Source organism: Centroberyx affinis, unplaced genomic scaffold (assembly GCF_046629955.1).
Source record: "Centroberyx affinis isolate AG114_WGS23_722 - 3 ecotype Tasmania unplaced genomic scaffold, CSIRO-AGI_Caff_v1 ptg000562l_1, whole genome shotgun sequence".
In the NCBI taxonomy this organism is placed as follows: domain Eukaryota; kingdom Metazoa; phylum Chordata; class Actinopteri; order Beryciformes; family Berycidae; genus Centroberyx; species Centroberyx affinis.
The window spans coordinates 286,758-314,521 of NW_027279205.1; the positions used below are offsets into that span (position 1 = coordinate 286,758).

At 38.8% G+C, this 27,764-nt stretch overlaps 4 protein-coding genes and 1 long non-coding RNA gene across 5 annotated transcripts; 4 read left to right on the plus strand and 1 right to left on the minus strand.

Annotated features, from left to right (window-relative positions):
* Nucleotides 1–1,548: 1,548 nt before the first annotated feature.
* On the minus strand, nucleotides 1,549–8,158 carry tm4sf5 (transmembrane 4 L six family member 5). Its single transcript, XM_071518313.1, has 5 exons — nucleotides 7,985–8,158; nucleotides 5,965–6,045; nucleotides 5,439–5,581; nucleotides 2,974–3,166; nucleotides 1,549–1,566 (listed from the first exon to the last, which is right to left on the minus strand). The coding sequence occupies exons 1-5, from the start codon at nucleotides 8,156–8,158 to the stop codon at nucleotides 1,549–1,551; spliced, it is 609 nt and encodes a 202-aa protein (XP_071374414.1).
* Nucleotides 8,159–9,795: 1,637 nt separating this feature from the next.
* On the plus strand, nucleotides 9,796–12,323 carry LOC139643134 (uncharacterized). The gene is made up of 4 exons (XR_011695066.1): nucleotides 9,796–9,917; nucleotides 11,353–11,445; nucleotides 11,961–12,011; nucleotides 12,098–12,323. It is a non-coding gene; the product is annotated as an uncharacterized lncRNA (long non-coding RNA).
* A 1,589-nt stretch (nucleotides 12,324–13,912) lies between these two features.
* On the plus strand, nucleotides 13,913–16,057 carry LOC139643109 (cytidine deaminase). Its single transcript, XM_071518270.1, has 5 exons — nucleotides 13,913–13,919; nucleotides 14,135–14,257; nucleotides 14,352–14,463; nucleotides 14,560–14,617; nucleotides 15,641–16,057. The coding sequence occupies exons 1-5, from the start codon at nucleotides 13,913–13,915 to the stop codon at nucleotides 15,752–15,754; spliced, it is 414 nt and encodes a 137-aa protein (XP_071374371.1). The 3' UTR covers nucleotides 15,755–16,057.
* A 427-nt stretch (nucleotides 16,058–16,484) lies between these two features.
* On the plus strand, nucleotides 16,485–19,232 carry fis1 (fission, mitochondrial 1). The gene is made up of 5 exons (XM_071518299.1): nucleotides 16,485–16,547; nucleotides 17,131–17,263; nucleotides 17,587–17,663; nucleotides 17,915–18,020; nucleotides 18,194–19,232. The coding sequence occupies exons 1-5, from the start codon at nucleotides 16,503–16,505 to the stop codon at nucleotides 18,295–18,297; spliced, it is 465 nt and encodes a 154-aa protein (XP_071374400.1). The 5' UTR covers nucleotides 16,485–16,502; the 3' UTR covers nucleotides 18,298–19,232.
* A 4,918-nt stretch (nucleotides 19,233–24,150) lies between these two features.
* Nucleotides 24,151–27,125, plus strand: cldn15a (claudin 15a). Its single transcript, XM_071518295.1, has 5 exons — nucleotides 24,151–24,367; nucleotides 24,818–24,982; nucleotides 25,318–25,399; nucleotides 25,483–25,590; nucleotides 26,329–27,125. Exons 1-5 carry the CDS (start codon nucleotides 24,151–24,153, stop codon nucleotides 26,423–26,425), a joined length of 669 nt encoding a protein of 222 aa, XP_071374396.1. The 3' UTR covers nucleotides 26,426–27,125.
* The last annotated feature ends 639 nt before the right edge of the window (nucleotides 27,126–27,764 follow it).

The window sequence follows — 27,764 nt, forward strand, 5'->3', positions numbered from 1 at the left end:
TTAAAGCCCCCCTCCCTCTCTAGTGACCTTTGAATTAGAAAATAACTTTCAAACAGCACTCAAACAGCAAATCATTGGTTTATAAGCCAAAGCAGGAGTAACAGTTGATTTCCTCCAAAGGCACAGTTGTATATCTCTCACCCTGATCCACCTAACTGCACACATGAACCTTATTTTCACCATGAATGTAACTGAAGACAATAATAATACATTGCTTTTGGAGATGGACTGCTAATAGAGAAGCTTAGAAATGTTTAATGGGGCATTGAGGCCAGTGGAGGAGGCCTCGAACATCCCTAGCTTTGGCATGGTTTATCTGTCTTGCAGCGAAGCACTTTGGGCTTGTTGCTCTCTCAAGACACAGTGTCTATATTTACATGGCTGCAGCTCCGCAACAGGTCTTTAACTTGAAAGTTAGGTAACAATTACCACGAAGCCGCTCCATGGCAACAAAAGCTTATGGGCTTAACCTGGACCTATGCTAACAGGCACCTGTCCAGATTTCATACTGTTTGTGCAGCTGCAGTGTTCACAGTGTCCACAGGGGGCGTCCTGACCTTTGACCCTGTCCCGATGCACAACAATCCTGTTAGATCTGGCTGTCTGCGCCCACCGGAGTTGGTTAGATTCTGATGAACAATATGAGGTCAGTGATTGACAGGGAGCCTTCAGTGATTCTGCTTCACTCTACTGAAGTTCTTCAACTGGATCATCAGAGTTACTGAGTGACACAGTTAGTACAGGGGCTTTCATGCCATCTCTTTGAGTTATGTATCAGTGATTAATTAACGCTATGTATGGGGGGAACCATATGACAAAAAAGAATGGCACAGCTCCCATCCAGAATGGTTTTATTATGATCAAGTTGTCCAACACATATTAAAGATTGTGCAAAACAGTTGGTCAGCAAAATAAGTTATCAAGGTTGGCAGTCATACAGAACTGAAAAAATAACTCCTTTTCAGTAGGAATATCACTAGTGATGTACAAACACAATGATCAGAACTTGGCCAAAGAATTAATCACATTTACTGTTTTGTTTTTTTTGTTTTTTTTGTTTTTTTTAATTTAACAGGTCAATTCAGATTGTGTCAGATAAGTTGCCACTTAGGTGACTTTCAAGCAATTTCCTGTGATTGTCTAAGGTCTGTGGCTTTCATTGTATTGTCCTGTGTGGAAAACCTCATCCACCTACTGTAGTATCAACGCAGGTTAAAACAAACACCAACAATTATTTGCAATAACCTGATGATCCAGATCTGTAAACGATGGAACTCTTTGATACAAAAACTACTAATTTCTATGTCAACAATTATTTAAATTATTAATTCACACAAACAATGTTAGGCTGGCAATACACACAAACCATAAACTAGAGTACCGTAAACTAGAGCTGGGGCGAAAAAGCATGAAAGAGTATCAAAAAAAATTTGCAATATGCTGCATGGAAAAGTATCCCTGAATATGAACTTCAGGGAACAAATGAAGTGGTGAAATTTGTCCTGGCCTTTCTGAAGGCAGGTGACGACATGTCGATCCGCTCCACTCTCACAATCCACCTTCCTCCTGAAAAGAGATAGAAGTCTTGTGTTTACTTAATGCTTCTGACAGGAAAACGGTTATCAGGTGACTGGGAGAACTGTTAATAAATATGAGCATCTTGTTAATGTGTAGGCTGTTGTTGAACATTACTGAGTTGCTTTGACATGAAATAGAATTTCCCAGAAGTTAACACAATGCATGTACATTGGTTGAGGAATGTTGTACCTGTTGTATCTGCCTGGTTTTGGCTATAGCTGTTTGTGAACCATGTAATTATTATTATTATTATTTATGTCCCCATGTTTCTAATAATAGTCTGCATTTAAAATATGTACCAAACCTCCTCACTGTACATCAAACCATGCGTTAAATCTGAGCTTAATCTTCAACCCGTGTTGATTTCTCTATTCATTCAATCTGCAGAATATTCTGCTGAGTTGGACTTCAGGATTTAAGTACTTTTTCACTTTGCCTGCCAAGCTGCCAATTTATATATAGTACCTGGAATGAGTCAAGTCAGTCAGCATGTTGTGTAAGAGGAGTTACTGCCTTCACGTCTGCTTGTCTGGTAAATTTGCCAACAGTTAGAATTAAATGGAAACGCCACTCGCTTTTAGAATGAATATGATCTTTCTGTGATTGAGGGATAAGTTGGGTTTGTTTGGAGGTTTGTTTGGATACAAAAACTCATAAAAACATTCTCCTCTTTTATTCATTGTCTAGAAAGCAACTCCAGATATAACATGTTGATGACATCACAGGTTCGAGTCTCAAATCTCTTGGTGTTTGACTTTGGGTTTTTCATGTTTACAGTTGCTGACCGGACTACAAATAAGATGTTAGTCCTTAAAATGAATGCAGCTCCCCTTGCCAGTGGAAGCTGTTTTCCGGTTTAGTGGTGTTAATCAGTCTGCTATAATCCCAGAACCACCAGTCTACCAGCTACTTCACACAGAGTCTATATACTATAATATACAGCACCTTTCCTCCTTCTTGTTTCCTATCAACAGCAGGTCCTATAGGTTACAATCATACTATCAACACATCAAAACAGCACTAAAACAATACTGAGGAAAACTACTATAGGGCCAAATCATACATCAAGCTAATATTGACCAAGAACATAAAGCTGGCCCACTTCCAGCAACCAGGCCAGCACAGAACAGGTTGGTTCGGTTGGGTTTGATTCAGTTTGATGAAGTTGTTTGAAAACCTCTAATTTTGACGCTTTACACTTTTATCATTTGGATCAAAACTTCTCCTGATCCTCTATGTGCTCAGTGAGTTTCATGACCCCCAAGGCTCAGGAATCCCATTCAAAATCCATTTACCCATTTAAAAAAAAAAAAAAACTTCTATCCTCTATCTGAAAACAAAACCAGTTCTCCAGAAGAGTTTACTTTTTGGAGGTAGGAGGATTGTGTGTCCTACCTCCTTGCTCTCCCGGCAGTCCCCACAGATGCAGCCCAGGCAGCCGTTGACAACCTGAATGCCGCAGAGGACGACTTGCAGCACGCCCACACACAACAGCATGCCGAACAGAACGACGTGCCACATCACCACGTTCTCAGGGAAAACACACAGATCCCACAGAGTCTGGTCCACCAGGTAGCTGTTGTTCCCCCTGGGATGGAGAGCAATGAGTAGAGCATAAGCATGTACATACACATAATCACATGCATGCAAGTACATACACAGACACACACACCATACATGAACTGTGGAGTATAGGCTAAGCTTGGGATACAAGAAGATAGATTGTGATCGCATGAATGGAGGAAAAGTGTGTCAGTAAGGAGGTAAATGGAACGAATGAGGGGGGGAGAGAGTGCAAGTGGGAATTGGAAGAAAGGGGAATGGAGAGGAAAGGTTCCTAAAGGAAATGAAGGGTTTCATTGTAAGATAAAACATCCACCATTTGAAAAAAGTTACATCTAAGTGTTTGATTGTGCAAAATTAAAACAAATTATGGTGCTTTTAATGCGATTGCATGTAGATTTAAATCCGTAATTTGACAAACTGATAAGATTGGATCTGTGATAGAGATTTTGGATGAGAGGAACTTCAAGTAATGACTTTTATCTTTTATCCAAAATAGAAATATTTTGTAATAGCATTTTGGCATTTTGCAGAAGAACTGCTCACTGTTAGTTTGGCCTAGCGAGGACAGTGAAAAGGAGAGCAGCACATGATGAAAACTTGCGGCAGAAAAAGGGGAAATAAGACGGACAGTGAAAAGGAGAGCAGCACATGATGAAAACTTGCGGCAGAAAAATGGGAAAGAAGAGGAAGGACCGGCTGAGGCAGAATATTAATATCAAACCATGCATTGAGTAATCAACTGTCAAACTTGGTTCCCTGTAAACATTGGCACCCTTTAAACAGCTGTCATAAAAGCAGTCAATGATACATTTTACAAGCCCAAGCCTGTAAAATACCTGCAGTATTAGTCAGTTTGGCTCTATAGTTTGGCTGGTTACCAGTGTCGTGGTGTGGCTGAGAAGGGTGGCACACATGCTGTCATGCTGCATTTTGAGGCAGGAGGGTGACAAAGTGAGAAGGGAGACTGTCCTTCAACTGGAAGCCAGGTTCAAGCTGAAGTGTGGGTGAAACCCTACCAGCTCCAGTGATGCTGCTCTGTCGCTAACCCTGACCTCTGATCTCTGACCTCCCTGTGGATCGGTGCAAGCGAAGAGAGAATTTCCCTTCAGGAATCAATAACATATCACATTATTCTTATTTGAAGATAGAGTTTGTATAAAGACAAAGAGAAAGGGATTTCGAAGAAAGAGTAGTTTAGCTTATTTTGAATTCCCAGGCTTGTCATAAGAGGCTTTTCCGTCTGAGGTGGTAAAATGGCAAAAAAAATGTTCTGGTCTGGTCTGCCACCTACTGGATGTTAACAACATTACATTTTCTTTTGTTGTTTTGATCAAACAGGACATGCTTGCCAACACTTTACTGCTATTCCAACAAAGATAAGAAATGTAAAATGAACTGATGAGAAGATAACATAGACATACAGAGAAGGGCAGAGGAGGATACACTGCTTACAGTAAAAGACAAGGAAGGAAGGCAAATATAGACATGAGAGAGAAAATAAGGAGCAGGGTGTGTATGTTTGGTGTGTATGTGTGTGTGAAAGTGGTTATGTTATCATATTTCTATTTTCTCCCAGCACCCATGACTATCTGGTGATATCTGGTGTACAAACTTGTATATAGAAACATGGAAAATTCTCAAAGTGGAGACATTTCAGTAATTTTGGACCTTGTGTGTGTGTGTGTGTGTGTGTGTGTGTGTTCATGTGTGCATGTTTATGCATAGGCAAAACAAATCCCTTCTTCCCTCCTGCTTAGCTTTTTCTAGCATTTTGGCCCATATGCTCATTCTGGGGCTGCAGGAATATTGTCAGGGCTCTATGGCTCTGACCTCTGACCTCCTTACTATTGGTTATTTGTAATGTTTTTGATTTTGGAATTGAAGCTTATTCTACTGCTGCATTCATTGCAAGTCGCTCTGCATAAGAGCATCAGCTAAATGTCTAGAAAATGTACACAATCTCTTTTCAGTTGCTTTATTCTTCAGGTGCAAAGACTAATATTTTGACAAAACTGTGTCTTCATCAGTCAGGGTTATTAAAGCAACTGAATAGAGGGACTGAAAAAAATCTGTGTGCTCCAGTCCTTCAGATTCAGATTCAGATTCAGATTCAGAAAGCTTCATTGTCTATCACAAGCATGACAGAAAATTGTCTTTGACGTGAACAATAAACAGACATAAGGGTTAAAAACAAACACATGACTGTCCTGCTCTGTTCCCTGTGCGGATGATGAAAACTTCACTCAGTAGCCCAGAAAATGTATATTTAAATGAGCGATGGGAGACACACTCACGTGCCGAGGTTTTCAAAGGGGGATTTCCATATTCCATTGGCCACCTGACATATGGGTCCTATAGCCAGACCTGCTGAGGCCACGCTGGTGCAGTAGATGGCTCCAACCAGGCCGAACACAGAGGAGAACACCGAGTTCAGCATCTGTTGGAGAGACACACACACACAGACACACAGACACACACACACACACACACACACACAGAGGTTGGCTGTATTCATGGATAGATTTTCCTCTTTGTCTTTGTCCGCCACTATGTATGATTCAAGTAATTATATTTCATCAAGTCTGATTCGAATGGACTATTGATTAAATATCAGAAAATTTGATTGAATTTAATGTTCCTAATGATATTTCCAAAAGCATCATAAGTGCATTGCCCAGAATAGATATCATTCTAGTTTGTCCTTCAGTCTTAGATATTATATTACCCTTTTATTACCTGTCATTATCCAATTTGTGAGGACTCTCTGTCCACTTCCTATAATGACGTGTAAATGTAAATCTTTCAAATGACTTTACTCACCCGGCAACGGTTACCGCAGCAACCAGCTCCGCAGCAACCCTTGCCCCCTGCCCTGATAGCTGAACAGCTGGGGCACAGCATCTGAAAAGTTGCAAAAAAAAAAAAAAAGTTGCCTCATTTATTCAGCAACACCACCTAGAAGTTTGTATGGAGAGTACTGCTGATAACATGCCATTCTAAATATTTTAAATGCAATTCAGAGCCTCTCAAAAAACATTTAGTGTGTGGACTGGCATTTTTATGTATGGTGCATGTATGTGTGTCTGTCTGTATGTTTGTGTGTGCACATGCCTTCCTGCACATTTGTATTTGTATTTGTGAGCGCATGTCTTCTCTTATCTCCTAAGCCAATATTTGTGAATCCTGAATCTCCTTTCAGTCTCTTGTTCCAGCGGGCAATGACATCGAAAAAGGCAGGAGTGCCATTAAAGGAATTGCCTGGAGGTAAATTATCGCCAAACACTGACCACACTGTAATATCCAGCCCCAAATTGTAAAATAACGATGATAAAGGATACACCCTTCTACAAGCCTCAAAGGTCTCTCTGAACAACATGAGGTTGTATAATTATGTATTATCTGTTGTCCTGCTACCAAACCTTCAAGATAGTGTAACCCAGTGTGATAATTTGAAGATCACAAAAACTATCCCAAGCCATAAATTCCTTTACTGTTGCTACTGGGGGGTATGCACTGTGTATCACAGTTGAATGTCAAAATCAAATAAAGATCAGCTCACATGTTGCATAACAACAGTAGTCGATTTGTACACAAATTTCAGGGGGGATGGTGGATCTTTGGAGACAAACAATTTGATAGTGGTCAAGACAGCGTGAAGGGTGGGGGACCAGCTGTTTACCCTTTTGTTTATATTGTAACAGCACAAAGGTAATTATATTGTATATTCAAAAGACATGCAAGTTAGGGATGTTAGGTATCAGATACCTCCGCCGTGCTCCTAACCAAGGCACTGGTCCCTGCGCTGCACTGTGGCTGCCCACTGCTTTTAAGTAGTTAAGGATGGGTCAAATACAGAGGACAAATTTTCCCAGGAGGATCAATAAAGTGTAACTTAACATAACTTAATACTCATGGCACTTGCTCATGCTCACTTTGTCATCCTCTCCTGCTTGCTTTGCCTCTGCTGCTCTGTCTCTTAAAACAATCTCCTGAACCTGGCTGTCATCTAGGGACAAAACATAAACTAGCCAATAGCTTATGGCCAAATAGGCTACTTCGTACAAAGGTACCCCTCCTGTGTGTGTGTGTGTGTGTGTGTGTGCGTGCGCGTGTGTTACATTTTTTTTCGGCCTTAGCAGTTATCCGTTTCCTTGACCAGCATAGATTACACCCCCACCCAAACCAGTAATCAAATTATGAGCCACTGCACAAACCTCAGCACATACTAGAGTAAACGCCTTTGTGCTCTAAATCCCATGATCCCTAGTCAAAATTTTATGTTTTCAACTCAGTACCCACAATTCCAAATCTCCCTGCTTTGTGGACGGATGCTAACATTGCTCTATACTGTGCTGTTCTTAGCTGGGATGACAAAAAAATGAACTGATTTTGTGAGAATTTGAGGCAGGGAAACACTCATGTTACTCTAGTCTTGCTCAGTGTCTATGATGCATGCATGGCAGTATCATATGTCTACTACACCGACCTAAAACCAGCACTGAAAAGACGCCTCTTCCAGTAAAATCTTATTCAACTCAAGCCAAAGCCAAGATCAGGTGGTGGGTAAATAATAAATAAAACAAGAAAAGAAAAGAAAAGAAAGAAAAGAAAAGAAAAGAAAAGAAAGAAAAGAAAAGAAAAGAAAAGAAAAGAAAAGAAAGAAAAGAAAAATAAATTTGACACAATGTTACATCATACTTTTCAAAACAGTCTTACAAAGTGATTTACAGAACATAACAATGCTATATAAAAGTCAACAAAGCAAAGCCATAAAACCTGCCTGCTTTAAAAGCTGTGACTCCGGACTTTACAGACATACAGAGAAGAATCCAGTACTCACAAACAGGCCTCCTCCGATGAGCCCCCCCATGAGCCAGACCTGGAGGGAGATGTGATCGTTGTCCAGACTCTCTCCGTTGGGGAAGAACAGCAGCAGGTTGGCGATCATGCAGATGAACGCCGTCGGCAGCAGGATCAGGCCCACCAGACGGGCACACTTCCCCGTACAGCACATGGCTTTATCTTTCTGTCTCTTCTTTTTTTGCCTCTTTCTGTCTGTTTTTCCTCTCTCTCTCTCTCTTGTGTCTTTCTCTCTCACTCTCTCAAAAGTAAAAAAAAAAGAGCAGTAAATGACACACACAGAAAAGGAGTGAAGTAGCAGTGACAATCGAACAGCTCACCACTGACAGCTCAGTCTCACACACAGCGAAAGGCAAACACAACCAGTGACAATTACAGCAGGAGGGAGAGAGGGAACAAAGGCCAAGTGATGGTGTGGCTGCCTGTAATCTCACGCGTGACCAGTGTATCTTCTCATGGGTTTCTGGATATGTAGAATGAAAATCCTACTGAAAAACAAGTCTTTTTCTCTACTGATGTCAAAATGAATTCGCAAACACAGACAAACACGAAAACTTGAGCAATCTAAAGACCACAGAGAGAAAAGAGTAGTAGTTCTGTGTGTGTGTGTGTGTGTGTGTGTGTGTGTGTGTGTGTGTGTAGGGGGGTCCACCCTGTGCACTTTGATACCTGTTCATGATGATATCAGTCAGTTAGTTCTATTTATGGTCTATTGGTTTCACAGAAGAGGGCTTGGTTTACAGGAGGGCTTAATAAAACATTGTCCAACCTGTTTAGACCTAAAGGACACAGACTAGACTACACAGAGACTGGTGTGAGGTGTGAATGAATGAGTTTATGTGTATTATGTAATTTAAAACATTAAATACACATGGAATATACAAATACAGAAGTTCTACTCAGACTCGCCAGGGCAAATTAGATACCAATAGAAGTTAATTTTTATGGCTCAGTGTGCTTTCCAATGGTGATAACTTTAGTAATGTCTAACTGCTGACATCAACTGACCAAATGAATCTTATCAATATTTAATCCTATTAGGAATTTAACAACTATTAGGGATTTAACAACCTTCTCTCAAAACTTCTCTCAAAATGTTCAAGGTAGAAACACAAGATGCCAGTTTGTTTACAAAGTTAGAAACCAGACTTGGCTTAAAAGTTAGATATTTGATTAGATGTCATTTTGGTCAAATACTGATTATCTGTCTATTAAATGAAAATGGAAAGGTAATAAAAAATGTGTCTTGCTCCATGAGCTGGCTTGTAGTTTTGGTGCTATAAAATGTATGAATGTATTAAAACTAAAGCCAAATCTGCTTTGAGTTGTTCACACACCACTCACACTGCATTTGCCCAGGCGGAGCAACACTCCTTGCTTAATGGGGATTGTAGCAGCCAAAAGGGCTGGACTAGAAATCACCAACTCTCAAGTGATGGTATCTCTGAAATAGTCTCCACTATATGATTGGAAATATTTGCTTCTTTAGGATTGGCTCATAAAAAAATTCCTGGCAATTTGGAGACTTTTCCTTAAGTTCTTCAAGAAAATGAAGTATGAAATGTTACTTGGATCTGGTTATAACCCCTATATTTGTATACAATAGCTATTAGGAATTGTGTGGTGTTTTTTTTAATGATTCTAAATAAAATACTTTATTGAATTATTATGAATGTTCTCAAGAAAATCCCTTGAGGAATGGTTTTACTTTTAGTTTATTTCAATGGTTTAGCATGCCAAGAAAGGTATTACGTTATAACAGGCTCATCCTGTTCAATGCTAACTCCTGTATCTAAACCATCTACATTCTCAGTTCCTGTAAGTCACTGTATTGCCGTCAGAGTGCATTAGTTACTGTACACACATTAGAAGACGTCATCAGGGAGAGAAGGCATTTTTAGCAGCAATGGCAGGCAAGTGTGTTCTTTTATGATTATGTAAAGATATTTTTGGTATGAAAAAATCTTTAAATGCTACCTTTGTTTAGTATTTCAGGTGAATGGTAGTTTAACAAAGCCTACAGTTATTTGAGAGACACATTGGTCATTGGTTGCTTATCTTTTTATAATTATGTATTGTACTGTATTGTAGCCTACTGTACTACTTTACTGTACTGTATTGTACTGCATTTTTGTTTGTCTTTTAGTTATTTGTATGTACAAGGTACTGTAATGCCTCTTCTAGTAAGAGTATAACTCTAAATGAGCTGTGCACAATTCCTTCCATTTTTAACATTGTATTGTGTAGAGATAAATAAAATATTATTGTTTAGTGACACTTTACACTCATCTAAGTCTAACTTCACTATGATTTTACTGTGCGACATGTAAGTTTATCATGTTTACTAAACAACTCTGTCTACCAACGACTACAACAAGTCTGACTGTCATCTTCGGTTTCACTTTTGGATTGAGAATGAAAACAATATGAGTAAGGAGTGATGAAGCTGGCATAGTTGACATTGCATTCATGTTAGCAATCATGTTTACCAAACCTTACATCAGAATCACCTGTTATTATCGTCCAATAATATGACATGGTATTTTTAATCTTTCAAAACATAGCTGACTGCTGCTCATCAAAGACAGTGTGTGTGTGTGTGTGTGTGTGTGTGTGTGTGTGTGTGTGTGTGTGTCCTTCCTTTCCTCTTTCTTTCCATTCCCCTTTAAACCTCTCCCCTCTCTTAATGTCTTCCCTCTCCCCTCTCTTAATGTCTTCCTTCTCTCTCTCTCTCTCTCTCTCTCTCTCTCTTTCTCTCTTTCAATTCAATTAAATTCAATTCAATTCAATTCAATTCAAGGAGTTTTATTGGCATGACGTACATGTGCACATGTTGCCAAAGCATAGATTCAAATATAAATGAGATAGAAATAAAGTAAAATAAAATAAAATAAACTGCATATTAAATATATAGATTCACCACATAGAATATTTCTGTTTCTTAGATTATGGCACGACATCACATACTGAGCACAGAGTTCTACTGTTTCAACATTTTCTCCAAGCAGGATACACTTTCTCTCTCTCTCTGTCTTTGGCTCACCATTTGTCTTGCTCTCTCTCACTCCCCCCTTTTTCTCTTCCAAACAGCTGGCTCTGTGTTCAGAGTGTGATCAGTTGATGACATCACCCACTCCTGAACATTCCGTTAGTGTGTGTTAGAAAATAAACTGCAATTAAAGTCTACATATCTCAAAAACTATAAAAAAGGAATCGCTCTGAAACATAATGGCAAACTTCTCCGCAAAGATCTGAACGCTGTGATGTATAATATGTCTATGTAGTGTAGAGACTGTGGAGAGAGGCAGTGACAAAATCTGTCCTTATAGTATATAAATGTCTCTGTAGCCCCCTCTACAGGCCATCCAGTGTCAGTAACACTGGGTGTCATATGGAACGTGAAACTGGACCCCCAACAAAACAGACCCCCAAGACTGACAGGTGAGAATATAAACTTTTATTGCAAGATAGAGTCTGCACACTAGAAATGGCTCCCATGGCGTTTATTACCAGCACATGTGACATTTGGAGCGTTTCTGCTCTTCTTCAGACAATATAACTTTATCTGTTACAAAGTTTAGTTACAAAGTCTCCAAAGTTATAAAGTCATTTACAAAGAATAAAACAATAATACACTAAAACCAGTGAAATATGCAATACAAATCCCACAGGTGAGTGAAAATGGGGTTGCAGAAAATTCTATCAGAATAAAATCTATAAAAGCCTGCCTGTAGAAATGTGATTTAAGAAGTAATTTAAAGTTAAGTGATTTTTCAGAGAGTGATTTTAAAGTTGATTTCATGCTTCAGACAGCATGTCCCAAAGCCTTGTTAGATATTATTTAGACAAGTTGAACCATTAAGCATTTCATATCAGACCGAGTCGAACCTGAATCGAAGTTGGCATGTTGCTAACACAGTTTTTTTTTTTTTTTTTTTTAAATCTTACCTCTCTAGTTGCAGCCACAATAATAGCAGCTGCTATGACTCTCGCACGAATCATCTTCGGTCAGTATATGAACTTCCTCAAATACAAGTCTCTGAAGAATCCTATTTTGCACCCAAACTTTGCTCTTTCTGTCATCCATCCCCAGGTGTTGTGTATATGAAGGACTGTCCTCAGCAGCCGAACATCCCCAGCTACCTGTTAGGACTGGCTCTGATAACCCTGATAATGTTATCATGGGTGATCCTCCCCTGTGAGAGCGGTCGGGCTCAGCCTCAGTCTCCCCCGGCTGCCTCAAAGCCTCTCTGCAGGGTTTAGTGGCTCTGTCTTTCTTCACCTGGATCCTGGCTGGTGAGGAGCATGGGACTCAATAGATTATTGGCAAAGACATGGAAATATCAGAGACATGACATTTGTTGGAGAAGCATATTTCAGAGTCAATGTTTGTTTCATAATTTGCTTTTTTAAAGCCAAACTGTGGAAGTATGTAGCTCCTGTATCAAGATTTGAAAGGTTTCATTCCAAAAATTGCCTCCTAAATTTCATCTGTCAATTCACAGATGATTCTATCCTCAAATCAAAAGGTCTTAAAATGACTCCAACTTTAATCCTTACCCATAATGCACTTTACTTACTTAATACCAGCCATCATTTTGTTGGAGTAGGTGACAATGTTTTCAAATGTCTCATTTTGGAATGAAACGCTTCAATTATGATATTGGAATTGCTCTGTCTTTGATTTGAACGATTGATAGCAGAAATGAAAACAAATTACAGTCATTTTCAAAGGATAGTAGATAATGCAAGTCGTTCCTTGACTAAATGATAAACCTTTTACAGCCTGATCCTCTAGATTTTAAAGGTATTTAATAAAATAATACATCACACTTTGCAGTATAAGCTTTATGTTTTCCCTGTAACTGCAGGTGATGTGTGGTCTTCTCAGTCTATCAGCCCAACTACGACCCTACAACTGCTGACGGTCTTTACTGTAACAAGACTCTCTACACTTTTGCCTTCTGGAATGCAGTGTGGGGAGACTCTGACAGTGGGAACCTTGCTGGCCAAGTGCTGCAAAGGCCTGCTGTGCTGCGTCCTGCTGCAGCGAAACCCCCCACCACCACCCAATGGAGACTTCTATAGAAATGTATGAGGCATGGGTGGAGCAGAAGTGGATGATTTTATTCCCTGGTCTCTATCAAAGCTATGATGTCATGTCTGTAGCATGATTATCCCTAAAGGAAAATCACTGTAACATTTGTAAAATATTCCTTTAGGTGCTAATAGTGTGGAACTCACTTGTGAGTTTATAGCGACCTTATGGTGTGTTTTTTTTTTTTTTTGGGGGGGGGGGGGGGGGGGGGGGTTATCTGTAAAGGATCTTTCTAAAATTGATCACAGGATTATTCTAGTTCTTTTTCATAAGGGATAACACACTAAATTTATTATATTTTTTTTTACTTCAGAGAGCAGGTCAAAGTTCTGTAAACCTTTTGTTGTCTGATCATTCATTTTGATCTTTTTTTTTTTTTTTCATTTATTGTTTCATAATGTGGGCATTGTGAAGCCGTTTGAAACTGTGAGGGCTACATTTGATTTGATCAAGCTATTTGCACTTATTTTATGTAATATTTCCATTGCTGTATTTTCCCGGATTTCTGAATAAAGCTATGTTATTGTGGTGTAAAGCTTTGTGGGGCTTCATTGGTATTGATTAAAACGATTGCGCAGTATGCCCCAAAAACTGGTTGATGACGCTTCATTCAACCAACCAATGACCTGAAGGTAAACAGTGCGCGTGCAGCTGTGCCCGGCCCGCTGTCCTCTCTCCTCTCTCTACCGTGCTCGGGGGCCATCAACAAACCAGCAACGAAACATTAACAGGATTTCTGCAGACTGTCGTTCATTCTTTCAGTCCAGCAGCTAAAAGAGAATAGTCTAAGACAACTGTCTACCAACTGCAATGACGGGCAAGTCCAGTCTCTCTCTCTCTCTCTGTCTCTCTATGTCCAGTCTCTCTCTCTCTGTCTCTCTCTGTCTCTCTCTCTCTCTCTCTCTGTTAAAAATCACTTCTGATAAGACTAATAACAGTGTAAAATAACGATATGATTTGTCTCATCCTAAATAATTTCAAAATAAGACAGCCTTGTTTTTTTCTCATCATGCTGATTTATTTAACCCACAGACCCAGATAAAGTCAAGGAGCTCGTGTCGAAGTGCCTGCAGGCCCGGGACTTGGCATACTGCCCCTATAGCCGCTTCCCTGTCGGTGCTGCAATATTAACAGCAGATGGCGCTATAGTTACAGGTAATAAGTTTCCTCCTTAATAACTGCATCCATCACAAATAATGTAGTAGCCTACATCACCTGCAAGTGTCCTAAGTGTTTTTGCGTGTTTCAGGTTGTAATGTGGAGAACGCCTCCTACGGTCTGACAGTGTGTGCAGAGCGGACAGCCGTGCAGAGGGCCGTGGTGGAGGGACACAAACTGTTCACTGCCATCGCCATCACATGGTGAGACACTCAGCACCATAGATGTGGCAATAAATGCTTATCATACCACATATTCTTATGAATGTCTCTCCTCTCCTCTCTTCTCCTCCTCTGTAGTGATATCAAAGACCGTTTTGTCGGGCCGTGTGGAGCTTGCCGACAGGTTCTTATGGAGGTGAGATTTAACTTTTTGACCAGTAAAGACAATCATTATCCTCTAGCCAAGTAAGTAAGTAACTTTATTTGTACAGCACCTTTCGAGAGCAGAGACGTCACAAAGTGCTTCACAGAGGAGATAAAGCATGAACATACATACAGACATAAAGCACAATAAAAACAGACAAAAAACCCATCACAAGATACATAAGAGGAAAGCCTACTAGAGTGTCCTACTCAAGTAGAAGTACTGTTACTCTGCTGATATATTACTTAAGTAGAAGTAGAAGCACTGGTGTAAAAATCTACTTAAGTAAAAGTAAAAAGTAGCTCATTGAAAATGTACTCAGAGGAAAAGTTATGAGTTACTTTTTTAGAAAAGAGAATGTTGTTAGATGTGTCTTTCCCATGCAATTATAAAAGAATGAGAGGACAGAGTTCAAACTAGATTCTTTTAATTGTAAAAATTACAAATTACAAAATAAAGTGCGCAAAGTAAAGTCAGATTGCTCCAGATTACGCTATATAAATGATTTAAAATGTACAGTTCTTCAGCAGAAACATACTAAAGTAAAAGTAAAATTACTGACTTTAAAAAATACTCAAAAAAGTACAAGTAGGCTACACAAAAATGCTGCTCAATTACAGTAATGTGAGTAAATGTAATTAGTTACTTCCACCCTTGTATAAGCCAATACAGTAACTCTCCCCTGTCAGGAGCGTTTTATGAATATTGGTACCGGCAATGTTAAACTTTGATACCTCTATGGCATAACCCGCCACTGTAAAATGTTACAGCTTCCTCGTGGGGTTGACTTGTTCTGTAAGATTTAATCATCACGTTAAGTCCCTTTTAAATCATGTTTTTGGCTAGACTTCGCAGAAACACAAATATTTACTTGGTTTCACAGCACACTGCATTCTGCCCCGGTCCTTGTTGGGGTAAAAATGTGATGCAGGACACTTATGGAATGAATGACTCTACATATCTTACATTTCTGTATTATCTCCTTCACTATTCTGTGTCACTTTCTCTCACCAGTTTGGATCAGACTGGACCGTATACTTGACCAAGCCGGATGGATCCTACAAAGAAACCAGCCTCAGTAAATTGTTGCCTCTTGCCTTTTCCCCAGCTCACCTTGCAAAGGACTGATGAAGCCGCAGTATTCTATGTAGTATGCCGCAGTAGAATCTAGTTTGAACTCTTTTGTGTAGTTTAGTATTTTGTGTCTTGTGTGTTCTTTGTTGTATAACTTTGTATGTTGTTTTTACTCTGTACTGTTTGTTATTGTGCTGTTTCTTTGCTTTGACCTGCCAAGGGACTACAGATGCGAATTAGCTTGCAGCTATAATCTGGTACGGTGCATCAAATGGTGACATTTATGTTTGGACTGTACATTGTCCCTTTTAAATAAATAAATAAATGAATAAATAAATAAAATTAAAAATAAATATTGAACAGCAGCCTATTCCTTTGACATCTTTTTGTTGCTGAACAGATCTGTGCATTTTCCCCTTTTGCATTTCACTGTTAACTAGGCCAGTAGTTTTACTTTTGGAAATGGAAATTCACTTTCTTAGTGCACCTCACATGTAGCAGATAAATACCATATTAAATATACAAAATCAGTACCAAACCGTGTGTTAATAAACAATGTTTTATATTTTAACGTGTGTGATACTTTTTGTTGTTGTTGTTGTTGTTTGTATTCTTCTTCTCCTTCTTCTTCTTAGTGATAGTCGGTTAGTAGTAGTAGTAGTAGTAGTAGTGGTAGTATCAGTATAAGTATTAGTAGGCATAGCTACTGCTAGACCAGAGAGATCTAAAGATGACGCACACATCTAAAAAACAATAACGTCACGTGATAAAGTGGGCGGTTCTAAGATCTGTTTCCGGAAACATGGAGGCTGTCGTGAGTGATGTGGTAGCCCCTGAGGATCTTTTAGTAAGTTTTGACGGTATTAATTGTATTATTTTTTATTCTACTTATGGATATATTTACCTGTAAATGATACACTGAGGTTCTCGGTCACCTCGCTCACTCGATAAATAGTAGTTAGATGCGACATGTCGAAGGTAGGCTACTGTGTGGCTAACGGTAGCTAGGTTAACTGACAGAAAACGTCACCTTCTGCTCTCTAATGCTGATGTAAACAAACTAGTCCCAGTGCAACCCTAGTTAACGCTGACAAAACTATAGCTGGCTTATGCGAATAGCAGACGATTCATGATATGTACATGTTATGATATGAATGTGTTAGATATATTTACATTAGGAGCTAGACAAGCCTGGTCGCTCCTTTGCCAGGAAAGACGTTGCAGTCAGTTGACCATGACTCATACTAGTGCAACACCTTCCAGCCAACACACAGGTTAGATCTTTAAATGTAAGCTAATCAAGGGATTTCTGTGTTTTAAAGGCCTTTGTCCGCATAGTTTATCTAATTAAATGTACATTCCCATCTGTATAATTTATGTGTGATGTGTGTTGGTGATGTAGATAAGCCATTTTCTCCTCTGCGTGACAGAAATTTGAGAAGAAATACAATGCTGAGCTGGTGAAGGGCGCCGTTTCCAAAGAAACTAAGTTTGAATACGCGTGGTGTCTGATCAGGAGCAAGTACTCAGGCGATATCAAGAAGGGAATTGCGCTGCTGGAGGGTGAGTTCACTAAAAAAATACATGTATAAATTTGTAAATGTTGCTCTGTCATACCTGACATTTCTGTGATATGATAATGATGTAAATTTTTTACATGGTTTCTCCTTGCCTTCTGGGTGTTGTTCAGAAGGACAGGAATAAATTAAGTTGGAATAACTGTTACTATACAGATATTGGCATGCATATAACATTAAGCTTGTCCTGGATTTCAGACCTGTGACATGGCAGCTTCACTGGTTGCAAATAGATAATTGCTATAACAAATTGGCTTATATGTTTTCAAATTTCACAGTATGAACTAACACTTTTTTTTCCCTTGGTAGAGCTGGTTCAGAAAGGAACGAAGGACGACTCTCGAGACTACTTATTCTACCTGGCAGTGGCCAACTACAGACTCAAAGTGAGTCTTGTTCCTAAAGTCATTACATTATCTGCATTGTCTTCAGTGTAGTTTTTTCTAACTACATTCATTTTTATGTTTTGTTTTGTTTGTGGAGCTTTACACAGTCATTTTAGTTCCTGTGTTGAACATTACAATGTACAATGTAAACACAGAGTAAGCTATTTGATTTTTTGTAATCTAATTTTCTTCTCTTCCCTCTGTTTCTTTTGAATTTCTCTCTCTCTTTCTCTCTCTCTTTCCCTCTCCAGGAGTATGAGAAAGCCCTGAAGTACATCCGGACTCTGCTGAAGAACGAGCCGGGGAACAAGCAGGCCTTGGAGCTGGAGAAGCTCATCGACAAAGCTTTGAAGAAAGGTAAGGGAAAAGGGTTACACACAAATAAACTTCAGCTCAAAGTTGAGTTTTAACAATATAAGTTGCTTTTCGCTTTGGTCACCTTGTTAGTAGAATCTGATCTGGTTATTTGACCTAATAAACCCATGACCCAAATAAATTCAGAATACTGAAGTTCATCTGTTGTCATCTAGATGGCTTGGTTGGCATGGCGATCGTCGGGGGGATCAGTCTGGGTGTGGCCGGATTAGCGGGCCTCATCGGATTGGCGGTGTCGAAGGGAGCAGCGAAATCCTAACATGGAGATGGGAGGGTCTTCATGTTGCTGACCACAAATATCCAAGGACTGACACACTGACCCCTCCCCTTCATAACAAATTAAAACGTTGTGGAGAAGGCTGGAAGGGATTCTCTTTTTTGGCTTCACCCATATTGTCAATGGAATAATAACATTTTTGATTTGGGATTTAATGTATTTACAACTTCAACACATTAAAGGGTTTGAAAAATGCCAGTGAATAACCTGTTTTCACATTTTAACAGGGTGGTGATTTTCCATACATATGACATTACTTAACGTAAACATAAGATGTATATTCATACAACATAGCATGGCACTTTCTCATTATTCATCATTCTGTTCATGTAAATAAATTAGAATAGATGAGGCGCAGCTCAATTACATGTAATATCTCGGGTATCATGCACCTCAGCATAAACCTCCTAAATTGGCATCTAAGCATTTGGATTTTGTAAAAAAAAAAAAAAAATCTTTATAAAAGTGCAATTTTGTTTTATTTACTGTTGTCTGTTTCGTTATTTTTGAAATGAAGACATGGAATGTTAAAGAAAGTGTTGCTAGTGCAGAGGGAAGAATAGTGCAGTATAGTGAAGGATAGTTCACAATGCCAAAAAAAGCGCTAACATGATTTGTTTGTGGTAGAGTTTGCTTGACGTTACGGTAGCTGTGACTCCCCCATGAAGCTTATAGGAGACTGTAAGCCCGGCTGCTGCTTCGGAGTACAGGCGCTTTGTGGAGGCCATGAAGACAGAGAAACACTTGCATTTAATTTTGGACATTAGGTTTGTTTTCATTTGTTCTGATCATAACAACTTTTAGTTATGGGTGGCAATGCACTTTTTGGAAATATATACCTTTTGTCACGTAAAATGCTTTTCTTTACATCTTACCTCTGCTGTGTTTTCCATCTCGTTGAATAAAATGATTTTGAACTGACAAAAAGGGTTGGGCTCTCAGGAAATTATTATTGAGCTGTTGAATGAGTGACAGCTGCCGGTGTTTGAGTATCACATGCGCACTGATGTCTTGTTGTGGTTTGAACTGCTGTGAATAACCAGGAAATTAACTCCTGTGTGATTTTCCATTTGGTGCATAAGACACCTGCGGCCGATCCATCAAAGTCATTTTCATAAGGATCTCCTATTGATCGAGCAAAGTCCAGTTTACAATTCCAACCTTGCCCAATCTCACCATTGTTTTTCATCTCTCCATATTTATAGACTGACTATATTAGATGTGCATTAAGTTTTGCTGCATATATGACTGCATTATGATGATAGTTATTATATGTAGATGTCTCTTGGGTTTATGTTTGAGTCGTTTTCAAGATGTGACCATATACGTGTAAGCAGAAAACGTGCCTGGCCTAGTTAATTCGCTGCCGACCAGCCTCATATCTTGACCCCCAGGGAGATTTGAGTCCCTGGCACGGTTTTACAACAGGAAGGTTCATGGTGGCTATCAGTTGTGTGTAGCGTTATCAGCCTCTTGGGATGTTACTCATTAACCGGCCTGACAGGACCGAAACTCCCCAGGGACAGATCACTGAAGACAACAATCCTTTTCGGTGTGAATAAGGCGGTCGAGTGGATCAATTCAGTAGGGAAAACCAGACATCTTGGTGGGAAAAAGTCCCCAAAAAACACAAGTCTAATAGAACTGAACCGAAGAGACCAACTCTCACACACAATTAAAAACGCACATTAACAATAGGATTCATCCAAGCCAGTATAATTCAAGATCAGCTTCAGTGGATTCTAGTTACAAGGGCCAATGTTCATCGACGATCCATTGGCTTACACACATGCTTTAAAGGAATTTGTCTGTCATCACTACAAGGAAAGGGGGAAAAAAAGCGTTTGGGAACAGGGTGTATTGGTTAAATTACATCCTGTATCAGTCATGCAATGATCTGAAATTCTTGTGTAATCCACGTCAAACAGAACAGTAGTTTATTGTCCATCACTTTATATCACTGCAGTGTGACACTGTGAGGCAGTAAATACTCTCAGGGACGAGATTTTTATACACAGTCACTTCATTAAAGTCTAATTAGGATTACCAATATTCCTTCCTTCCCTTGATTATTTCTTTCTTTCTTGTGTTGTACTGATCACTTTCCTATCTTGTTAATTGCCAGGCTTCTATTTAGGCCCTTAATACGTCATTAGGGAAAGACTTACAGGAGCCTACTCCTTTTTATGATCAAATCATAAACACCAGGCTGAACCTAGATTGTTCATTGGCCACATATAAACATAATAATCCTGTAGAAAATACTAACACTAGAAAGGGCTTCATTTTGTGCAATTAAGGACAATATAGACAGATTTTGCAAACACACAAAAGACCATAAAGAGGGCGACTTCTTTTTAGCAGAGTCCAAATTCTCATTTTTGAATACGTGTGACATTCATTTATTTTTCATTAAAACATGATATAGTTTTAGCTCTACAGATCCTATGCAATCAAGTTCATTAAAAAGCAGGTCATTTACATTTATAATGTGTGATGACAACAGCTAACAGGATATAACCGGATGTGGAAAGTGTGAGCGGTGTTCTCTGTTATGTGCTGATTTTGAGTTTTTACGATGTTTGAAAAAAAAAGGCTGAAAGAGGGGAGACAGCAATTTCTCCACCTTATTCTGTATTTTAAGCATCTTTTCACACATTTGTAACACATCCGCATATCTCTAGGTATACATGGCCTTGAAATACAGCCTCATACTTAGGAACATTTTCACGTAATCAGAATATGCTCATTACTATGTGATATGCGTGAGATTGTGAGTATCTTGAACAAATGAATTCTTCACTGCATAATTGTTCACACTACATATATTTTGTATTAACTTCTGATCACTAATGTGTCAATCAAGATATCAAATTCAGGGCTACATCTTTGTAACTTTCCTAGAACAAATTGTATAAAACACAGTTCCCCTCTCAGGTGTTTTTAATAATTAGTTGCAACATGGAAAAAAATCCTCTCAATTTCCTTTCAAAATCTGCACTTTTTCAATGTAGGCCTGGAATATTAGATGACTCTAAATCAAGTGAGAATTGTTCACACCAATTGCTCCATTTTTCCCCAATAGATTTTCATATTGCATTCAACCATTCAACCTGAACCTGTAACGTGAATTGAATGTGTTTATTTATACATCCCATCTCTACCATGGTGTGTGTCTGTCCTCACTGCACGTGTGTCCCACTTCCATTGTGATGAGTTATTGCTGGAAAACACATGAAAAAGTCATAGAGGAGTCAGGTGTCACTTAAAAGAATCACATAAAGTTTTGTTTTTGCAGTAAAAGCCATGGTGACATTAGCATCTAATAACACAAACACACCAGCAACCCGTGCTGCGGCCGAGCGAGCAGTAAAAATGGGCTTTGGCAAACAGCTCGGCCATAAAATGAAACATTTATAGTGGGGCAGAATCCATGTTTCAGAGGAACTCAGGTGGAGGTGGGAGAGACAAGGCAAGGCAACAAGTTTATACTTCTGTCTGAGCCTGGATTTTCCTCTTTGCTTTAATAAATAGGCATTAAAGGGAAGGTCCACCCTCTAAATAGGCTAATACCTTAAAAATTATCCCTGTGACCATTCAATATTTGTGACCATGAACAACTTTCTCCCAATGTAAGACACAACAAAACCAAGACCCTGATAGCATCAAGAGACACACTGGTTTGTTTCATTGACAAGGAAAAGCTTTAATGTAGGAATGAACATTTTATAATAACAGTTATGAGCAGAAAATCCACTCATATCTCTGAAAAATCACCCCAGGTACTGTCACCATAATGTGTCCATAATATTCATCGAAAGGATTCATTTCTAATCCAGTTTGGGTGATGCTAAATTTACAAAATGGAACAATTTTAAAGATTTCCCAACAAATTTTCCCAGGGATCCAGAACAAAACAACCCCAAAAATCAACAAAAATCAGCATACTTGAATCAAACTCATTAGTCATTATCAGTGAAGAACCTCTAGGAAGGTTCTCTTGTCAGTATTTGTTTCTAGCATTGGGAGAGATAAAATCTAAACTGAACTGTACAAAATCAAAAATACCATGTGTGAATTCTGTTTTTGGGTGGGTTTTGACCTTTAAGAGGAGGACTTCCACTGTATCGATTTCAGATATACTCTATTTATAAATCCATCCAGATCTGCAGCCACAATAATCACTTTACAATTGGGATGAAGCCTCTTTGTAACAAATTGCCAAAATGCCACGTGTTCATCTTTGTTTTTATCCTGGAAGAATTTGGTCATTCTTTGGAAATTTGTTTATCTGATCAGCGATTAGAGGAGTAAAGCAAAGGAGGGTAGTTACACCAACAGTATCTGGATACTATCTCAGATTTCATTTCAAAATTCAAAACCTCGCCTCTGTCTCTGAGCAGAATTGAAAAGTTTATTTCCAGACTGCTATATAGCTACTTTGAATGAAATCATCATGTAAAGTTCATCATTCAATACCTGTAAAATATAAAGAATCTTGACTTGAGTTACTTGCTATTCTATTCTTTACTTGTTGATTTGTAAGAGTAGTTGTCACTTTTTTTTTTCCAAATGCTGTATATTTTAGATTAAACTCTACAACTATTCCCATGTAATTGCTTCTGGTTTAAAAACTGTTTTCAAAAAAGTTCACCTCTCACTTCCTTGCAGAGAACTGAAGACCTAGTTGTGTCTTTGTGGTTTATCGTCTGCACTGTGGATCTGCATTAGGACCCTCCTCTTGACCTTTACACTAATGAGTTTGCTTATTTACAAGTCTCCTAACCCCAATACTTCAGGTTAAGTATTACCCTAATAATATAAGTTTGGCTGACTCTTCATGTCAGCGCAGTGCTGACCCAGGTCTCTGGGAGATTATTAAGACATGTAAACAGGAATGACACAAGATGAACTGGGTAACTTGGCCATTCCTTACACACTTGTAATTTGCTTTTACTTGTGATTTTTGGTCTTTGTAATTAAACCAAATGCATGCTAGTCCGTATCCAAAATTGTCATTACAAAATGTTATCAGATGGTTGCCGTCACATTAAGTGAAAGCAAATGATTGTGACCTTGTGTCATGTGGCCTTGAGATATTCATAACCAAAACAATAAAACTAACAAGGGGCGGTCGGCTCGATGTTCCACTATGTGTCATCCCACTTCAATACATGTGATATTTTAGGTAAAAAGATACAATTACCTAAAATTTGGAAAAAGCACCATATAAAAATATACAGGTTTAAAAACTTTTCAGAAATAGTAACTGATGTTAAACTGTTTATCAAATTGTATCATTCGTTAAAATCTGTGCATGGTTCTTATTATTTATTTATTTGGACAGCAACAACAACAACAACAACAACTGATTGTCTTTGTGATGAAATATGTTTTAAAAGGGAATAATGGGTCGAATATGTCTAACGAACATACAGCAGACGAACACATTTCGGTGTGATTAAGAGCAAGAGATGACCATTGGACTCTCAGCCAGCCGATAAACACCTGTTCAGTTTCAGGGGTGTAAAATGCAAAAGGAAGATAGAGTGTGTGTGTGTGCGTGGGTGCATGTGTGTGTGTGTGAGTGTGTGAAGGGGTGGAGAGAAGAAAGCAAGTGATATAAATCATTTAGCATACCTGTTGAACTGAACACATATCTCATTGGCAGACCAGACACCACACACTCAGACACTCATTGACTTTCACATTAGATCTGAATCAGATATATTGGCTTTTACAGCACGTGTTTTATTGAAGTATCAGAAAAAAAAAAGATCTGGCAGAAAGGACTTCTTTACTCAGAGAGGCTCGCTCCAGGACCGAGGGGGAATCATGGATCCTATTGTGGAAGTAGTGGCTCTGCTGCTGGGGTTTTTAGGTTGGGTGATGGTGGGGATAGCCTTGCCAAACCGCTACTGGAAGACCTCCACCGTGGACGGGAACGTCATCACCACCTCCACCATCTACGAGAACTTATGGATGTCCTGTGCCACAGACTCAACTGGTGTACACAACTGCAGGGAGTTCCCATCCCTGCTCGCCTTGCATGGTATGTTGACCCTACAATAAAAAACCCCCAGATAAAATCAATGTGATAATAATGATGGAACACAATAAACTGTATTGATAATATAGCTGAAAATAAATGGCCAACAGTTTAATGTAATCATATAATTGAGTTTTTTTCTTAATTTTTAATCCATAAAACAGCAATCATCCTATCAGTTTAACTCAAGCATCTATTATACTTTGAAGACTAATTATATTACATATTTTACATAAGTGATAATGCAACATACAGCACCTGTTAAAGGAAGATTACACAATTTTTATGGGCCCTTTGACACTCTGAAGAACAAGTTCTACTTTTTGTGCTAAACATTTTAACATGAAAAGATCCCTTCTTTAAAACTATAATCTCATGACTCGCGAATGCAGATGTTGAGTCTCTGACTGTGAATCAGGCGGCTGTGTTGGTTTACTTCAACGCTGTGTCCAGGTTACATCCAGGCGTCTCGTGCCTTGATGATCTCCGCGATAGTTTTCGGCAGCGTCGGCCTCTTGGCGGCGCTGGTGGGCATGCAGTGCTCCAAAGCTGGAGGGGAAAACTACGTCCTCAAAGGGAGGATTGCTGGTACCGGCGGAGTCCTTTTCATACTTCAAGGTAACAGAGAATGTAATGTAATAAGAATCGATGAATATAATCTATTTGGGAAGTGATGTTTTTTTAGGAATTCAGGCAGAAATCTGTACAGAGTTTCAAAGTGTGGATATCCTCTGTAAGATTTCTGTTTGGCTCATAATTAAACTTTACAATCCTATTAAACTGTCCAATAAATAAATAAAGGAACTGTTCCAAAATACAATAAATCATTCCTCTAAGAACTTCCTGATGGCTTTCTATAGGACTTTTTAACCTCTGTGTAACTATGTGACAGCTTCCCTACTGCTTTTCAATGATTTATGGACAATTGTTTATTCCTCTTTTTATCAAAAAAGGCCTGTGCACGATGATCTCTGTGTCCTGGTACGCCTTCAACATCACCCAGGATTTCTATGACCCTTTCTTTCCCGGGACAAAGTAAGTGAAGGGAAAACAAACAAGTGACAAAGGACAAAGTTTGACAGCAGCGTGTCTTGACCGCCCTCTGCTGTGCGTCGCAGGTATGAAATAGGAGAAGGACTCTACATCGGCTGGTGCTCCGCGGTCCTGGCCATCGCTGGGGGATCCTGTCTGACCTGTTCTTGCAAAATGGGCACACAGGAAAAATAGTGAGTGTCTCTGTCTGTCTCTCTCCTGTGTAGCTATATGTGTTCCTGTGTCTTAACTGTTTACAGATGGTAATTTTTTCACTTTCCATTTGAACACTTTTGTATATTTATTTTTAGCAGCTAGTACAGCTTGAAGTTACTAATACGGAGGCCCATATCTGCCAGAATAAAAAAAAATATATATGAAAAAGTAAAAAATGTCAGACAAATCAATCAATCCATAAATATATGTACAAAGGTAATAAATGTACATAGAAACATGAGTATTTCAATTTTAGGAAACGTATTGCTTTCACTCTACTTTACTCACTTTAAAGTGAATATCCCAATTTTTATCCTTTTACCTTCCTATTGCACATTCATCACAGTCATTCAACACAGGCACTTAGGAAAGCATTTAAGTGCACAAAATGTGATAATTTCATAAAATATCTAAATTTCAAACCAGTTATGTTTAAGAGAAAACAATCTGAGAAAGCATAACTGGACCATCAACCCCTTAAGTTTAATCTACAAAGTGATCAAACACCTCCTGGCGCTGAGGTTAAAGGATATAATACTGAACACACTTGCTTTTGAAACATTTAGATTAAATCCTTACATTTAAATAGATTTTTGAACTATTACTATACCATGAGTACTAAACCATGGGGGCATGCAGGGAAACAATTTGGCCTGTTCTGCCACCAGTGGTTTTGTATAATCATCTTTTCCTCTTGTACCCCTCCTCTTCCTCAGCCCTTTGCCTTATCAACCCAGAGGAACTGCGTATTCTGGAGCGGCACCAACAAGAAGCGTGGCCGCCAGTACTTACGGCCGAAATGCCTACGTTTGAGACGGGTGCGAAACTGGAGCCTTGGATATCGAAAAACGTCAGATTTCTTACAAATGCCTGGGTGAATTCATCAGCTGGATGCATTTAACATGTTCTGGTATTCAGTTTTTACACTTCTGATGGAACTTTTTGTCCGGTAAAAGGTGGATGGGGCTCAAGGCCCGTCATCTCTGCACTGATGGAAGTAACATAACACTGTATATAATCACATCCTCACAATGTGGAGTCTGTACAAAGGATCTAATCAGAAATGGTAGACATACACTGAATGTACAAAATATTAGAGACACTTACTCCTTTCGCACACTGATGAGGTGAATCCAGGTAAAAGCCATTATCTCTTTACTGATTTTTTTTTATTACATCTATACCAATCACAAAGGAGGAGATGTAGATAAAGAGAAGCAGAGGAGTTACAGAGGGATTTTTAAGCTTTGAGACAACTGAGATGTGAGAAAGGGCTGCAACTCAATATCAGGAAGATGTTCCTAATATTTTGTACATTCAGTGAATGTTAGGGTTGAATTTGTAATTTGCACAAGTGTAGGCTACTCATCACCAGCCACTGCACAAACACATACTTAATTTTATTCTATTTGTTTCCTAATGATGTTAGCACTAAATATGTTGACAATCACGTATTTCCAAAGAAATCAAATCATTTGATGGTCTGCTGGTATACATGCTTCTAGACATTTGAAAGGGGAAGGTCAAAGTGTGATGATCCAAATTTTTGTGAACATGTATGTGTTGTACAGTTATACAGTTATAGGTTATAGGTTATAGGTTGTACAGTTAGCTAATAGGCCTAGTTATCGTATAGTCATAAAGAATTTTGGTGGTATTTGTGTTTGTTTGTTTTTTACAATTGCTCACAATAAAATATATTATGTAAAATAGTATCTCAGTTTGTCATTTTAGTAAATAATTCAATTCAATATTTAATACAGTGAGAATTAATAACAAAAATCAGGTCATGTCAAATAGTTTGAGCTAAAAGAAAATACAGATTTCATTTGGATGTGTTTATCAGTTGTTATACCAATATGTTATACTGGTTAAACAGAGACACTGATAAAGTAATGTTTTAGTTAAAATAGTCATCTGCGTGGTGAATAGTCTATATGAACAATTAACCAATATAGCCGGTTCTAGGCTACTTAATCTCCATTATCTACACTGAACCCACAACAAAGAGTGTTCCGTGGTTACACTACGATTAATCACCCGTACCCCAAGGCGGTTTTTTTTCGGGAATGACATGCTGGCCCATGCATGGTTATAATATGGGAGTGTCACCTGTTTAGCGAGTTAAAATTGTTCCTCCAATGAGAGCGGC

Excerpts from the sequence above, each read along its gene's own strand:
- tm4sf5 (XM_071518313.1), bottom strand. The coding sequence starts at position 8,158 with ATGTGCTGTACGGGGAAGTGTGCCCGTCTGGTGGGCCTGATCCTGCTG. Across the intron at positions 6,046-7,984 it reads TCATCGGAGGAGGCCTGTTT|ATGCTGTGCCCCAGCTGTTC; the intron begins GTGAGTACTGGA and ends GCAACTTTTCAG. Across the intron at positions 5,582-5,964 it reads GCTGCGGTAACCGTTGCCGG|ATGCTGAACTCGGTGTTCTC; the intron begins GTGAGTAAAGTC and ends TCTCTCCAACAG.
- LOC139643109 (XM_071518270.1), top strand. Across the intron at positions 14,258-14,351 it reads AGATGGCGCTATAGTTACAG|GTTGTAATGTGGAGAACGCC; the intron begins GTAATAAGTTTC and ends TGCGTGTTTCAG. Across the intron at positions 14,618-15,640 it reads GCCGACAGGTTCTTATGGAG|TTTGGATCAGACTGGACCGT; the intron begins GTGAGATTTAAC and ends TTCTCTCACCAG.
- fis1 (XM_071518299.1), top strand. The coding sequence starts at position 16,503 with ATGGAGGCTGTCGTGAGTGATGTGGTAGCCCCTGAGGATCTTTTA. Across the intron at positions 17,664-17,914 it reads TGGCCAACTACAGACTCAAA|GAGTATGAGAAAGCCCTGAA; the intron begins GTGAGTCTTGTT and ends TTCCCTCTCCAG. Across the intron at positions 18,021-18,193 it reads CGACAAAGCTTTGAAGAAAG|ATGGCTTGGTTGGCATGGCG; the intron begins GTAAGGGAAAAG and ends GTTGTCATCTAG.
- cldn15a (XM_071518295.1), top strand. The coding sequence starts at position 24,151 with ATGGATCCTATTGTGGAAGTAGTGGCTCTGCTGCTGGGGTTTTTAGGT. Across the intron at positions 24,368-24,817 it reads ATCCCTGCTCGCCTTGCATG|GTTACATCCAGGCGTCTCGT; the intron begins GTATGTTGACCC and ends CGCTGTGTCCAG. Across the intron at positions 25,400-25,482 it reads CCTTTCTTTCCCGGGACAAA|GTATGAAATAGGAGAAGGAC; the intron begins GTAAGTGAAGGG and ends TGTGCGTCGCAG.